This window comes from Salminus brasiliensis, chromosome 8 (assembly GCF_030463535.1).
Source record: "Salminus brasiliensis chromosome 8, fSalBra1.hap2, whole genome shotgun sequence".
In the NCBI taxonomy this organism is placed as follows: Eukaryota; Metazoa; Chordata; class Actinopteri; order Characiformes; family Bryconidae; genus Salminus; species Salminus brasiliensis.
The window spans coordinates 27,727,597-27,743,118 of record NC_132885.1 but is presented as its reverse complement, the minus strand read 5'-3'; the positions used below and the strand labels follow the sequence as shown (position 1 = coordinate 27,743,118).

The following is a 15,522-nucleotide window of genomic DNA, read 5'->3' as shown; positions in this document are numbered from 1 at the left end:
GCTGTCTGCATTCCTGCCTGAGTATAAATAGATTTTTGGAGCAGTCTGATTTCCCAATGGGTTTTGTGGGCCGTGGCAGTTTTCTTATTGTCTGTGACCTCTTCCCTGTCTTTCTGTTTATCATAGAAAGCCACATGTATTCCACACAGATTCTGTAGTAACTCTACCCAGAGGATCACATCGCTGAAGAAATGAAAATGTTCATTTAGAAATACTTAGCTCTGTCACCCGTGAAATGAAAAATGCCTTTTTACAGTTTTTAGGGGGCAATTGAAGGCTGTTGAAACACTTGCCATCTTTGTTCCATTTTCTTCTGTTGTTTATTTATTTCTCTTTAAAGTCCTTCACCGGCTGAGAGCATGGTGAAGTGGATGTGATATTTTGACATTGCTGTTGTCTGAAAGCCTCTACAGCTGCAGTGACAAAAACTGTCCTGAGAGTCGCAGCAATGTGCAACAGTGTCAGTTATTCTACCAAAGGTCTACTGTGAGCTCAAGCAAATGATCTTAGAACTTTAACTCTGTTATTGACTAAATTCAGGTCTCCTGAACTTTAAACCACCTCTTGGTGGTTGGTGTGGCGCAACAGATAACACCACTACCCGCCACTGAGCTACCACACCATGTGGGAGACTGGGGTTCGATTCCCGGGCTGGGTGGCTGGGTGACTGTGCTGCGCTACACCAATAAGAGTCCTTGGGCAAGACTCCTAACACCACACTGACCCACCTCTGTAATACGTGTTACCTTGTAAGTCGCTCTGGATAAGAGCGACTGCTAAATGCCATAAATGTAAATGTAGATACTCTGATGCAAAACTGTTTAAAGCATGCTGTTCTTTTCTATGTACACAATACCTACAGTGGCATTAAAAAAGTTTAGGCAATGCTGACTGTTACTGTGAATAGAGATTATTGGGCTGTTTTGCATACACTGCTCTGTTAAGGTCTATCCACAGATTTTATATCATGTCTAAGTTTGGGGGACAGTGAGAGCCATAGCAAAAGCTTTAGCTTGCAACTCCTGAGGTAGTCAATTGTGGATTTGGATGATTCATGTGTTTAGGATCATTATACTACTTCAGAAGACCCCTTTTTCATTGTTTAATTTTTTTCTCTGAAGCGTTCCATGTGCCATTGGCTGCAACACAAGTCCCAAGCGTGATCAGTTCATCCCGTGCTTAACAGTTGGAGAAGCATGCTCTTCATGAAATGCAGATCCCCCATCCCACCTCAAGATACCTTTAATCATTACTGGGAAAGGTTGGAAATTTCCAAGATGCATCAGGGTTGTTTAGATTGGTTGAAACCCTGCAGATCAGCTGGAGAACAGTACAGTACACCAACATACCAAATGTGTGCCCAATCTTCCTGAAGGTTCCTTCTTGAAGTGGAGCTAACGTCTGCTAATTGTAGAGTCACCCAACAGATTTGACTGTTCCAGCCATGAACTCCACTAGACCTCTGAGGGTGTCCTGTGGTATCTGGCACCAAGACATCAGTAGCAGATTCTGTTGCTGTATATAGTGAGCCTTCATTTGCATCAATAAGCCTTGGATGCCCATGACCCGGTTCACTGGTTAACCTTTCTTGTTTCTTGGACTGCTTTTTGGTAGGCACTGACCACAGCATGCCAGATGTTTTGACCTGCCTGATGTTTTGTGGATGTTCTATCCCAGTCGTCTAGCCATCACAATTTGGGCCTTGTCAGAGTGGCTTAGATTCTTATGCTTTATCCAGATATTGGTGAAGCAAATTCCTCTTCCAAAGTACGCTGCTGTCCAATGAAAAACACGTATCTCCATTTTTGTCCAGTTTTAGTTTTCTCCATGGTTTGAACCCAGATTATTTTACATTGACTTCCCATCAAAGTTACAATTATGTTTGAATTCTCCTGTAAAGTCACTATTTTGGAAATGCACGTTTTTCATTGGACAGTGACAATTTATTTTTCCAAAACTTATCCAGGTCTGGATAAGTTTTTTCATGACTATATGAACCCTTTAACTAAAAGTGTAGTTAAATGTAAAGAGTGAAAGCTAATGAGAAATTCAGTACAGCAGAAAACTATGATGTGTAACTTTGTCACAGCACAATGTATGGGAGAAGACAGTTCAGGAAAATCAGGTTTCAAACCTGATTAAATCTAGAACTACCCTAAACATGACTCACCAGTCAAGTAGAGGTGTAATTAAAATGATTTAAAAGTACGCGGCTTAAACATTTTTTTTGTCAGGAACAGATATTGGCTAATATATCGCCTACCCTCAGTCACTTTCTTTTCTTTCATGAAAGAGTGGAACATGTTCAGAAACACTATGAATAGGAGGAGGCCAACTAAATGGAAAAAGACTTGAACATTTTGGCATATATAAACTTGTTATTATAGCAGTCAGAAGTATAGGTATTATGTGTAGTTTTACTCATGTACTCAAGCTTAGGATCTAATGCAGCATAAAATATACAGTAGCTACTAAAGTAAAAGTAAGTATCTATATAAAAACATACTTAGTAAATAAATTACTTAACTAAAGTATAAATTATAATTATATAAAAATATTTATATTTAAAGGTGTGTGGCAACGATATGATTGGTGAGTAGTCATTTGCTGCAAGTACCCTCTTGGCTTAACTGAAATACATACATTTATAAAAATATGAATAGTAAAAATTTAATTAAATTGATAAACAGTACAAGAATTAAATTTTACAAGTAAAAATCATTTAAAATGATACTTATGGGAAAACATATATTTAAACCTTTCTGCATAGTTTACTCACTGAGATGTAAACAAAGCAATTCAGATTAGGATATCTGATCTTTTTCCTTTTTTGATCGCTCAGATTCCTCTAAAATAATGATAGTCATCACGAAAACTAATTCTAGATACGCACTTCTAGTCCTGAGAGGGTTCGTGAATAGAGGCCCAATTCTCATAGTAAGATATGGAAAATATAACCATGCCATGTGGCACTGCACAGCAGTCAACAGGTTTTGAGAAAGCATTGGCACCCTCTTTTCTCGTGCCTTAACCAGCTCTACCCAGCCATTAACTTCACTCTGCCTGTAGGAGACCTATCAACAACTATCAATCTGACAAGATGCCAACAAAATACTATATATAGTGCTAATCATCAAAAATAGACCATCCTCATGAACTACAAGTCAAACAAATGTATATCACTCTACTAAAAAAACTCTACTAATGGACTTTATTTCAATGGAAATCATTGTCAGAATCCACAAAAAACTCTAACTGAATTACTGAATTTATAAAGATACTTAAGCCTATATATATATATATATATATATATATATATATATATATATATATATATATAATTATTAGAATGATTATTCTTTTATTTTATTGTTTCTTTCTTCTTCAGCTTTTCCTCTTCTTTCGTCTCCCTTTATGTCTATAATTAAACATGTCTTGAAAGGGCACATAAAAAAAAACCTGCTATGACTTTTACTTTTTAAACTAACATTGTTGACACACATGGGCAGTCCAAATTGGATGGGTCGTGAAATGTAACTTACATGTACGCGTGCATGACTTTAGCCAGCTTTGATCTGATCTCGATAGGATCTCAATATTAGTGTCTGATCTTAGTATCATAATCTTATCTTGTTTATCTCATTTATTTGATTCTGATCTTGGTCTGACATCATTATAATTCTTGTATCATCTGGATTTAACCCAAACTTAATGTTTCTCAAGTCTGATCTCAAAAAGATTAAGATGTGATCAGATTTTAGCATGCCGTTTGATTATCTGCCTCAAAACTAGGCCAGCGGCATCAACCAGCATTAAGACATCCTTATAACATATAAGACAATTTATAGAATATACAGCTCTGTAAACATGAAGAGACCACTTTGTGCAATTTTTTTATTTTAATTTGCATCTCTACATGTACGGCAGCCATTTTACACCAGGTATCTCATCAAACAAAGCTGAGTTACCTGAATTTGCAGAATATGAATGGCAGAAAGTCCCAACAGCAGTGTGAAAGACTAATGGAGAGCCTGCCAAGACATGAGAGATGTGACTGGCAGTCAAGGTTATTTCACCATAGTGATTTTTGGATGCTCTCAAAGTTCAAATATTAGTACTGTGTTGTTTAAATTTGAATAATAACTTCTTTGCATTATAATTATTATAATACTTTCTTTGCATTATTTGAGCAGTTGTTTTGAGCAGTTGTCATTTCTGCAAATAAACACATTGCCTATAAATAGGAAAACCAGAAAACCTAATAATGTTGAGTGGTCTCTTAATGTTTTCCAGACCTATATATTGTATTATATATTATATATACTGTAGCAGTGTACTGGCTACCTGGTCCACGTCCCCTGTGTAGTTAGCAATGCACATGCATGCTCATGCTTAGCACAAATCAGGCAGCGGATGTGAATCAGGTAGCAACAGGCGGCACAGCATTCTGCTTTTCTGTTATGGAGCTTACAAAAAAATTAATAAATGGCCGGAAACTCTTGCAGAAATTGTAAGAATTTAACATTCTTTACAAGTTTACAAGTTTAGAGTTAGGGTTAAGATTATCTTAATTTAGCAAATTAAGAAACATGAAACACTTAAACTTAAACAAAAGATATTTGTAATATTACATACATACAATACAAACATACAATAACAGGAGAAGCAGGTATCACGTTTTACAAACCTCCATATCAATCCAAATATATCATAATATCTCCAAAATCTTGACATTACAGGTGAAGGTATAAATGTTTCCTAACTTTGAATGGAAGTCAATGTAAAATAAGAATTTACTCCAAGTAATTCAGAGCATTTCTATTGGTCCATTCATCCAGAATTACTTCACACAGAGCAGCTACATGGTTCAAATGATAAAGAAAAACTAAAAGCAGACATAAATACATGGTTTTCAATGTAGAGCAGCAATATTTTCTTAAGAAATGTACTTGTATTCTCTGTTAGATGCACGTCTTTATTATTATCTTCCCAAATGTATTCTTTCCCTGCTACTCTGAACGCAGTACATTCATAAGTACTGGAAGCGGGGCCACCTGCTGGTGAACAGAAAATTGAGCATTTCTATTCTTGTGTCTGGACCTTTCGTCCTTGACAAAGTGCTACAGGTTGTAAAAACACAGACCCAATTCGTCACACAGACCCCCCCACCACACACACACCTAAAGCCCAGTATTTGGATCTGGACAAGTTGTTTTTTGTCTTTAAAGAATAAATATACATATATATTAAACTTTTACATTAGTGAGCTGGGGTTGATGTGTTTGGAGAGAAAATGCAGATGTCCTTGAGGAAAGAGATTAGTTACACTGAAGAAAAAGGTGATATGGAGAGTGGGAGCAGAACACACACACACACACACACCCTGATTTAGATAAATAGTATGAGAGAAGTAGTGCCTGGTACTCTTTTCTTCACAGCAGCAGTGCAGGAACTAAAACCAACGTAAGTGTAATGCTACTTTCTTTATAATAGCACTGACGATCTTCCCTGTGAAGGAAAAGGCTTTTAGTATCTTTGCTGCTGTTAAAATGAGACCATGCTGAAGAATGACCTTGTTAAGTGTAGCATTAACCATCTGTAAACTCCAGTAAATATATGAAATGTATTATGAGATCTTCATAGAGGTTAAGGGTTACTATTTGGTGTACAACTTAACCTATCCATGTGTATGTTGAACACAGCTGTAGAGCTCTCTAAGTGAAATGTGATTGGACTGATTGGAAGAAGGCAGATTCAGGTGCCTTAATGCAACATAATCTCAAACCGGAAAAATATTATAAATCATAACAATATTTGATGACAATTTCCACACTGAAAATCAGCCAGCAGTTATTTACTGATACAATGTAAACTACTGTAGCTAAACCTGCCACACTTTAGAGTGCTAATATGACACCTGACTGCTTGGTTGAATTGTGATCAGGAAGTGTCAGTAATGTTTAATGTTTAATAATTTAATAATAATGTATATAATGTAATACAATGTATATAATAATAATAGTATATAGTCATATATTACAATAACACAACATTTGTGTCTGCTGGGTGACAACTTTTATGTTAAATGTGGGAAGAATGAGCCTCTAATAATAAACCACTAATAATGTTATTCTAGTCATCAACTGTAACTAATGTAGTTGAAGAGACGAAACCTACAGTATGATGGTTCATAACTGAGTCAATGAGAAAAAGTTAAAAGTTTTAGACTGCATCAAAGTAATGTACAGTAGATCTTCTTTTAATATGATGGCACATTATAGTCTGTGTTTGCTGAAGTACTGATACTACTGATCCTTATATAATTATTAGATTATATGTTTGCTTGATTTTTGTTTGCCATAATTTGCTTCTTTAGTTTTGTACTGTGAGTCTAAATATAGCTAACAAGTAAAGGTAGCTTATAACCATCCTTTAGCTTAATGTAAACACATGCCTAAATCATCACACCTGCCTTAAACCCTGTTAGCGGAAACTATGTAAAACCACTACAGACATATTGCAATTCCTGCTCCGGCCACACAGGGTGCTCTTTTTTCTTATCCTCTATCTTGCTTGCTAAACAGATGACAGTTCCATCTGACTGGTCCAACCTGACCTTGCACCTGCAGGATTCGTTAACAAGTGCGATAGGTGGCTTTCTGAAGCAATGGGAATGGAACATCACACAGGCTGAACGCACACTGGACGCCCGGCTGGCTGAGGAAAACTTCCAGAATGTCATCTGGTACCTGGTGGTGATGATTGGCATGTTTGCCTTTATCGTGGTGGCCATATTGGTGAGCACAGTGAAGTCCAAGAGGAGAGAGCACTCCGATGACCCGTACCACAAATACATAGAAGGTGACTGGAGCACTCAACCTCAGATCCAAGCATACAACCAGACGTACATCATCTCCAATTCCAGCGCCAGGACTTTCGATGGGCCTGGCTCGCCCTGACACGACCCTGCCAATTGGATGCAAGGCAAACTTCAAGTAATGCCAACCAATCCAGATCTTTAAAACATATTAAAAATGCAAACAAATGCAATTTGTTGCAATCTTAATGACTACAATAAAATAAATGCCATAAATTGTTGGTTGTGGTTGTGACAGTTCTTTTTTAATCTGGTCTTGGAATTAACCACTGAAATAATTCATGACATTCCAACTGACAATCAGTGAGAAATGTCTGAAATGTAATCAAAATGACAAAATATGGGAAAACAGAGGGTTCTTCAGTGGTCCTATAAAGAAACATGACAATTTAAAGAATCCCTGTGTGTTGCCCATGACCGAATTCCTTAACCCTTGTCCCTAAGGACCCACAAACTCACATAAGGACATGAACGATGATTGATCAGCTTTAAACCGTATAAGTGCTATCAGTCTTCCAACCAAGACATGGTTGGATGGCAAAAACTCGTACTGATCACTGTCTAATCTGACATAGTGACCACTGTAAAAGACAAAAACATCATATAATCTTATCCTGGCATAAAAGACGATATGCACTCACAAACCCATGAACATATACCCATAACCTTTTAATACAGAAACCTTGTTTATCACTTTTTTAAGTAACTCTACTTTCCACTAAGCAAGCCATGCTAGCAGAGTTGAGGCCAATATCCAATGTGCTATCACTGTGACAATGATGTTGAACAAGGCCACTAACCACTGTGCTATCATCGTAGTAGCAATGTAGCTGCCGTGCTATGACCGCAGTAGTGATGTTGAATGAGGCCACCTGCTGGCGTGCCATCACTGTGGCACTAATGTTGGTCAAAACCGATAAACAGTGTGTAGTCGCCACAATAGCAATGCTGAACAAGGCCACTGGCCACCATGCTATCATTGTGGAAGCAAGGTTAGATGAGGCCGCTAGAAAGCTCACCGTCATCATACTAGTGATGTTGGACAAGGCCCCTAGCCAGCGTGCTATAAGTACTGACACACACACATTAATGCCACGGTATGTCTTTGCACCACTTCCCTTTACTAGGTAGTAATATTTCAAGCAAGGCGACGCAACATCATCTAACCTGAGAATACATCTCCTCTCAGCAGCACATCTATTTCTTAAGAAAAAATACTTAAGTTTCTTATTCTTAATTCTTAAGTCAAAAAATCTCTGCATGAAGCCACTGATTAGCCACTGATTAGCGAGTTGTCTATAATTTGGGGGAATATAGAATTGCACCGAGCAGGCAGATGAGTGTCAAATGACATTCATTTATTCAGTCAGCTAAGTATTTCAGAGTGGAGTCAACACTTGGCGAAGGAAATAGTGGTCTTTAGTGGATGTAAGCAAATTACATACGGTTGCCATTCTAATTAGCATAATAATAGTATTTTAAATACAATACAATATAAAAATTGTAACTATTTAAATGCTCATAAATACTGTCACTGTCTACATGTTTTAGTCGAAGCTAAAAAGCATTTTTAACTTTTAATGCTGATTAAGTAATAAAGAAATTGGCATGTGAAATTGTATTCTGTCACAATGTAGAAAGCAATTACGTCCAACAAACATAGAAAACTGAAAAATGAAGAGGAAAATCCCCTATTTATTGAGTCTTGAGGCCTTTTCTTTGAGGTGCATTGATATGGAAATAAACAGCCATGTTCATTGAGGTAAATCACTGGCTATAAGACTAGATACAGCTAGTAGCTAGAGCCCAGTAGCTATATAAGGCATCCACTCAGTCAGGTGTCTATTTACGTGGTCCTATAGGTTGTGTTTATAAATCGTCAGCAAGGGTAGTACTTGAAATTGTCTGAGAATAATGACTTTTTAAGGGAATGGAAAATGTTTTCAAACAACAGAAGCAAAAACATGCCTTAGCAAGCTAACTGGCAATGTTGCTAAACTGGTAATACAGCTGTACTGTACTACAAAGTAACACAGGTATGCACAAAATCCACAATGATAGCCTGACTGCATGTTTTAGTAGCTGATCTTAAACAAATATAGTTTCTTATCTGTTCAGCAAGAAGAAAGCCAACTCAGCATCACTTTTGTAATAGATCTGAGTAGGTCCATAAATTTAGGCTTGTTCTCAGGAGCATGCAAACAGAGGGCCTCGTTTAAACAGATTGGGGCAAAATTTACAATGCCTGGCCCACACTGCAGGAAATGTAGTGGCAAACTGCTACATTGCAGAGAAAAAGCCAGTAGGCAGTAACAAATATAGGTACTTTGTATTTGCTCAAAAAATGCAAATAGTAATGAATGACGCCAAAAGCTAATACTTTTGTGTATTTTGAATTGTTGTCTATTTCCAAACTTCTCCTTAATTAATTAAGCATAGTGCTATTTATGCTTTATCATCCTATCCTATTGTTTAAATGGATAAAATTAGGTGTGCCAGTGGTGGGCCTGAAGAAAGCTATGCTATGGCTGGGAGCATTAAAAAGAAATCTGGTACCAAACCTTATACTTCTGGCTTAAAAGAATTGCAATGCTTCTTCGTATTTGTTCACCTCATTTGTGTATAGAATGTAGGCTATATGTAGGCTATGTGTGTATGTATACACCTCAGACTCGCAATTCAGGATACTAAGTCGTAAATGCTTCTTATTTACGATCGTGATGGCCCTGACTGCACTGGGAGTAGATTGGAGAGTTTTTGCAACTGTCCAGAAAAAGCAAATCAGACTCTAAATAGGCCCAATTATCCTGTGGTGTGGGCCAGCCATCAATAACAATAGATAAGAGCCACGTGGTCACAAAAGAAGGTTCATGTTGCCATCTTGTGGCCACATGTAACACTGCAGCAGTCCTCTTTACCACAATTCTCCCTTTATTCAAACGGTAAGAATTCTGAACAGAAAACTATAAAAGTACTGTAGAATAAAATCAAAGTGAAGCCCAAAACATAAGGATCATATAAAATTATATAAATTATAAGTTGTTGGGTCTGTAGAGAGTAGCTGACTGGAGTCAGTAAGTCAAAAGAATATCAGAAAATACAGCATTAAGAAAAAATCTAAATAATAGATCTAAAATAATTGCACTGCTTTATGGGTCAGAATACTGAAAAAGCTATGCTAAAAAAGTAAGATATGAAGAATATGTTTGAATACATATTAATAAGACAAATGGAAAAAAGGATCTCGCTGGTATGGCTGCAAAAATGTAACATCTATTAATTATTGATAGATTTTGCAATTAATCACCAAACATTCCTATTTAATAACACAAATGTCTTCAGTATAATAGACTTCACCTGTACTTACTTGACCTCTCTCTAAGTGTGAGCTGTGTCAGCCCACCCTCTGATATATGTGTGTGCGTGGCTCACTCTTAGCTGTAAGTTGTATCTCTGCCAGCTAGCTGGGTGAAAATGTCACAGTGGCCTTAAAGAATCTCTGCACACACTTAAGGTACTGAGTAGAGACGGGCCAACTGACCCGTAGTTTATTTTGCCACCATGCACAGTGAGGAGGATGATAAGAGAAATAAAAAGGTCTCCAAAGCTCACTGTTACAGAATTGCAACAAATGGTAGCTTCTTGGGGTCACAAAGTCTCCAAAACAACCATCAGGCGCTATCTGCATGCCAACAAGCTGTTTGGGAGGCATGCACAGAAAAAAAACTTTTCTCACTCACAATCATAAACGCAAACCTTTGGAGTTTGCTAAGCAGTACTGGAACTTCAACTGGGACTGTGTGCTTTGGTCAGATGAAACTAAAATAGAGCTTTTTGGCAACAAATGCTCTAAGTGGGTCTGGCGTAACACAAGAGCTGAGTATGCAGAAAAGCACCTCATGCTCACTGTGAAATATGGGGGAGGATCAGTGATGCTGTGGGCCTGTTTCTCTTCCAAAGGCCCTGGGAACCTTGTTAGGGTGTGTGGCATCATGAATGCTTTGAAAGCTTCTGCCCAAAAGCTGAAGATGGGTCGTCACTGGGTTTTTCAGCAAGATAATGACCCAAAACATATGGCCAAATCTACACAGAAATGGTTCACCACACACAGAATCAAGCTCCTCCCATGGCCATCTCAGTCCCCAGACCTCAACCCTATTGAAAACCTGTGGGGTGAGCTGAAGAGGAGAGTGCAGAGGAGAGGACCCAGGTCGCTGGATGATTTAGAGAGATTGTGCAAAGAGGAATGGTCAAAGATCCCTCTATCTGTATTCTCCCATCTTGTAAAACATTATAAGAGAAGATTAGGTGCTGTTTTGTTGGCAAAAGGGGGTTGTACAAAGTACTAACATCAAGGGTGCCAATAATTGTGGCACACATGATTTGATGTTAAACAATTATTTCTTAATGTGGGATTTTTTTCCTACTGAATAAATTCACTTGAGTTAAAGGTTGGATTTTACTCTTTTTTCCATCGTGGTCCTCTATTATTTAGAAAAAAACTCAATTTATTAGAAGCTAAAGAACACATCTTAACCAGGGGTGCCAATAATTATGGAGGGCACTGTATCTGGCTGTGTCCATGTTGTAAGCATATCAGTCAAATCAGATCAGTGCTTTGATGACTGTCTGGCCATGTGAAAAGCTCAAATCCATAAAAATGAATAATAAAATATGAAGAATTTAAGAATTTAAGCACTAAAGTGCACAGTTTAGTGTGCAGTGTTGATGAGGATCAGAGGATGAGAAGGTCTGTTGTGAGGTCCTTCACAGTCTTCCTGGCATTGGTAGATCTGCAGGCCAGGGAGCTTGGTCCAGATGATGCACTCTCCGGAGAGCTGGTAGAGAAAGAGAATGTGTGTGTGGGAGCAAGCAAAAGATATGTGAACTCAAGGTAAAGTAAATATTTGCTAGCTAGTGCAAAAAAGGAAAAGTGAGAATAATTGAAGTCTATGAATTTATCTAGCGCCACAGTGGACACAGCCATCCATTGTGGTTAGGATGTTGTGGCTGGGGGGCTTAAAATAGACCTGAGTTGTAGGAACATGGCAATGTGTGTGTGTATGTGTGTGTGCGTGAGGGCATTCATGTCAGCTTGAATATCAGACAAGTAAAAATAAATAAAAAGCACCTTTTACAACATGGTTTTATTTTCATGCCTGTGTAAAAATTATTAATAAATACATTAATAAAATAGACATGTAAAGTCAAACTGATTTGTGATTATTTACGGCCTTTTATTGGCCGAATCTTAGGCAATTTAGAAATTCCTGACCGGCACATTTTTCACATCCAAAAAAGAGGACATGTCTGAAAAGAAGAAGATGCATGGTCACCCTAGTTATTTACAGGCACAGGCACTCAAAGCAGCCTTTCTGAACAGGGCAAATTAGACATGGAGGGAAAAGGATGCTGTTAATTTATGCCCCAGTGAACTTATTTGAAGTGATTTTACTTCATAGATTTAGGTCCAGAGGTCCACCAGTGCTCTTTCTTAATGAAACAGCCCAAAATGACAGGCTCAAACTAGTGTTAGCAGAGAAAAAATATTATTTTTTTGTGCATATTTTTATAATATACACAATTTTACATTTACATTAAAGGCATTTAGCAGACGCTTTTATCCAGAGCGACTTACAAAAGTGCTTTGCTATTTACTTAAGAAAAACCTCAGCTAGTCTGAATATACTAATAATTCTTTTCTTTTCTGTAAATATATTTTTCAGCTCTTTATTACCTTTATTACCTTTAGTACTTTCTACTTTTTTTAATTTATCCCCTACCCTATTTATTGTTTAGTGTCATTTTCCTTTAGTTTAAGACTGTGTTCTGTGTTTCTTTGTTACTTGTCATACGTGTTGCTCTCACCAAGACAAATTCCTTGTATGGGTAACATACTTGGTGAAATAAAGAGATTCTGATTCTGAATTCAAAAATACCTCTAAGTTTAGACACTACTAAACACAAGTCAGTAAGGTGACCACTCTGCTATTCGCCCAAGTATTCTCTGAAGAGGTGGGTCTATTCTGTGGGTCTATTTCTGTTTGAAGGCAGTGAGAGACTCTGCTGTTTGGACACCCAGGGGAAGTTCGTTCCACCACTTTGGTGCAGGACAGAAAAAGCCTGGACGCTTGTCTTCCGTGGATTTTGAGGGATGGTGGGTCAGGCCGAGCCGTAATTAAAGCTCGAAGGGCTCTTAGTGCAGATTGGCTTTTGACCATTGCCATCAAGTATGGAGGGGCTGGTCTGTTCTTGGCTTTGTAGGCCAGCGTCAGGGTTTTGAATCTCAGCATCAGCTACAGGAAGCCAGTGAAGAGAATGCAACAGTGGAGTGACATGGCTAAATTTAGAACAATTGTGTGGTGAATAATGGAAATGTGCAAAATTGATAATTCAGTTTAATACAATACACTGATGTCTTAATTTCGATTTTGATACATATTGCAATACAAAAAGGCAAGGTGTGGCTAAAATATGATATATATATATATATATAATGTAATATATATCTAATACAAACCGGCATACTAGCTGAAACCCAAGAATACAAAAATGACTTTTACTCTCATATCATCAGTGAATAAATATAACATTTAAGTGTTTTTAAATGGCTATTAGATATTATTTTATGTGCATTGAAAGAATGGATCATGCACAAACAGTCCATCAGTAGTAGCTAAGTGACAATTACTAGCATTGGGCGTCGGGTTTCCTTTGCGTGCTAAGCCACAAATAACAGCGGAGGTATTTGTCAGGATTACTGCACGTCATTCACCTCAACAGTAAAAAAAAAGATGAAAAGATAGATCAAGTAACTAGTAGTTGTGATGGCAGCCAATGATGACAATAAACTATGAATAATAAATAATGAATGAACCTTGTAGAAGACACGCAAGTACTGTACCTTCTCTCTACTGTAGTACTAATAATATTTTATTCAGTTGCAGCTGTCTGACTGCTGGGAGCCAGTCTCAGTTCAGAAGGGCTCCAAGTTTTTCCAGGCAGGAGGGTCATAGGCAAGGGTCAGGGCGGCAGGCTGCTGGGGGAATGACCGTATCTATGCCTCCTCCTTCTACACCTCCCAATTAAGGAGCTAATTGGCCAGCTGTCCTGTGGACGTGGTTATTTATAGAGAAGGCATTGCTTTTGTCTGTCTACACGGACACACATGCATGCATGGATGATGATAAACTCGTTTTGATATTCCAGGACTACAGGACTACTCCACTCAGACACACACACACACACATGCTGCTCGAAACAGCAAACTGATAATGATGTTTCCGCTTTAGCAGAATCATGTTGCAAACAGTTTGAATATGTAAGATATGGGATGATTAGTGGAGAAAAGCTGCATTCGTGTAAATGGTGGTGGCAAGCCAAAGGCCACACTGCCCCCTCCTTGCTCAATTCCATTACACAAGTGTCTGGTTACAGTACAGTATGCATGCACACACAATGTCTTTTATGCTGCACACACACACACACACACACACCAGCCCACACACTAAGGTGCTCTGGCAGTGGTCTGCTTGGGGTGCCCTGTTTCAGATTGTCCTCTGTTGGTGGCAGGACCTTCAGTGTAACAGCTTCAAAATGTTTGAACCCACTTCCTGAATGTGTCTTGGTGATCGGACAATGGGTTTGATTACAATGAGTTTTATAAAGGCAAATACAGTATCAGGAGCCCCAGATGAACAAAGATTTCTTTTTATTCTAAAACTATTTTTAATGTTTAATATGTAATAATAACATGTACTGTTAATATTACACATTATAACACAATATAACACAATTTTGACATATATTCTTAATAGAAATTTTATTACACCTACATTCCTAATGTGCTACAGAACAGTGCCCAAACTCTTGTATGTGTAATGTATGTGGTGGGCCAAGAGCAATTTACAACAAAGTAGGTAGGTTTCAAAATAAAATAATATAAAATGTTATCTGATTTTTCACCCATTTTCTCCCAAATTTGACACGCCGAATACCCAACCCCAACACCGGACAACCAGCGCACCTGGAGGGAAACGCAGCATACCTGGCTAGCACCTTAGCAAAGCCCACCCTGGAGAGAGCAAGGCCAACTGTGCTCTCTCAGGGTCTCGGCTGCCGATGGCTAGCAGCATGACCAGGATTCGAACCAGTGATTCTCTGATCAAAGTGACTTTTTCAAATGTAAATAATAATATTTATAAAAACATGAAAAAACTACTTTTAATAGCTTAAAAAAACACTTTAAAAAAATAGTGTATGCACATCTCTCTCTCTTTTCCAGTGCTACTTCATGGGGCACTAGACCCGGGACACGTTAACCTTATCAATCTCCCTCTTGTTCCACAAATGATAAATTTGTGTAACCAAACTGTGTTCAGTCCTCCACACTGTTCCTGCCCCCTTGCTGTTTAACTAGAGTATTTTTAGCCCTGAAACAACTGGGTTCCTAAAAAAGGCCCACAGAGACAGAGAGAAGGCCACTGCTATGTAAGGTATCCCTCTCTCTCTCTCCTTCCCTCATCCTAACTACAGCACCAACCGTTAGCCCTGGGCTTTGTCTCCAACAAGTTGTGAGAGAGCAAGGGTGAGAGACAGAAAGGGAGACTAGGAGAGAGAGAGAGAAAGAGAAAGTGTGGCTAGAG

At 38.2% G+C, this 15,522-nt stretch overlaps 1 protein-coding gene across 2 annotated transcripts in view; it reads left to right on the top strand.

Annotated features, from left to right (window-relative positions):
• LOC140560711 (potassium voltage-gated channel subfamily E member 2-like) overlaps positions 1-7,093 on the top strand; it is a 32,734-nt gene extending 25,641 nt beyond the window's left edge. The window contains exons 1-2 of one of the 2 annotated variants that reach the window (XM_072685224.1): positions 5,443-5,463; positions 6,585-7,093. In XM_072685224.1, coding sequence (XP_072541325.1) covers positions 6,585-6,959 — 375 coding nt within the window. In that variant the 5' untranslated portion in view covers positions 5,443-5,463 and the 3' untranslated portion in view covers positions 6,960-7,093. Of the gene's footprint in view, positions 1-5,442; positions 5,464-6,584 lie in introns of those variants that run through there. The other variant, XM_072685225.1, reaches the window with a different exon arrangement.
• The last annotated feature ends 8,429 nt before the right edge of the window (positions 7,094-15,522 follow it).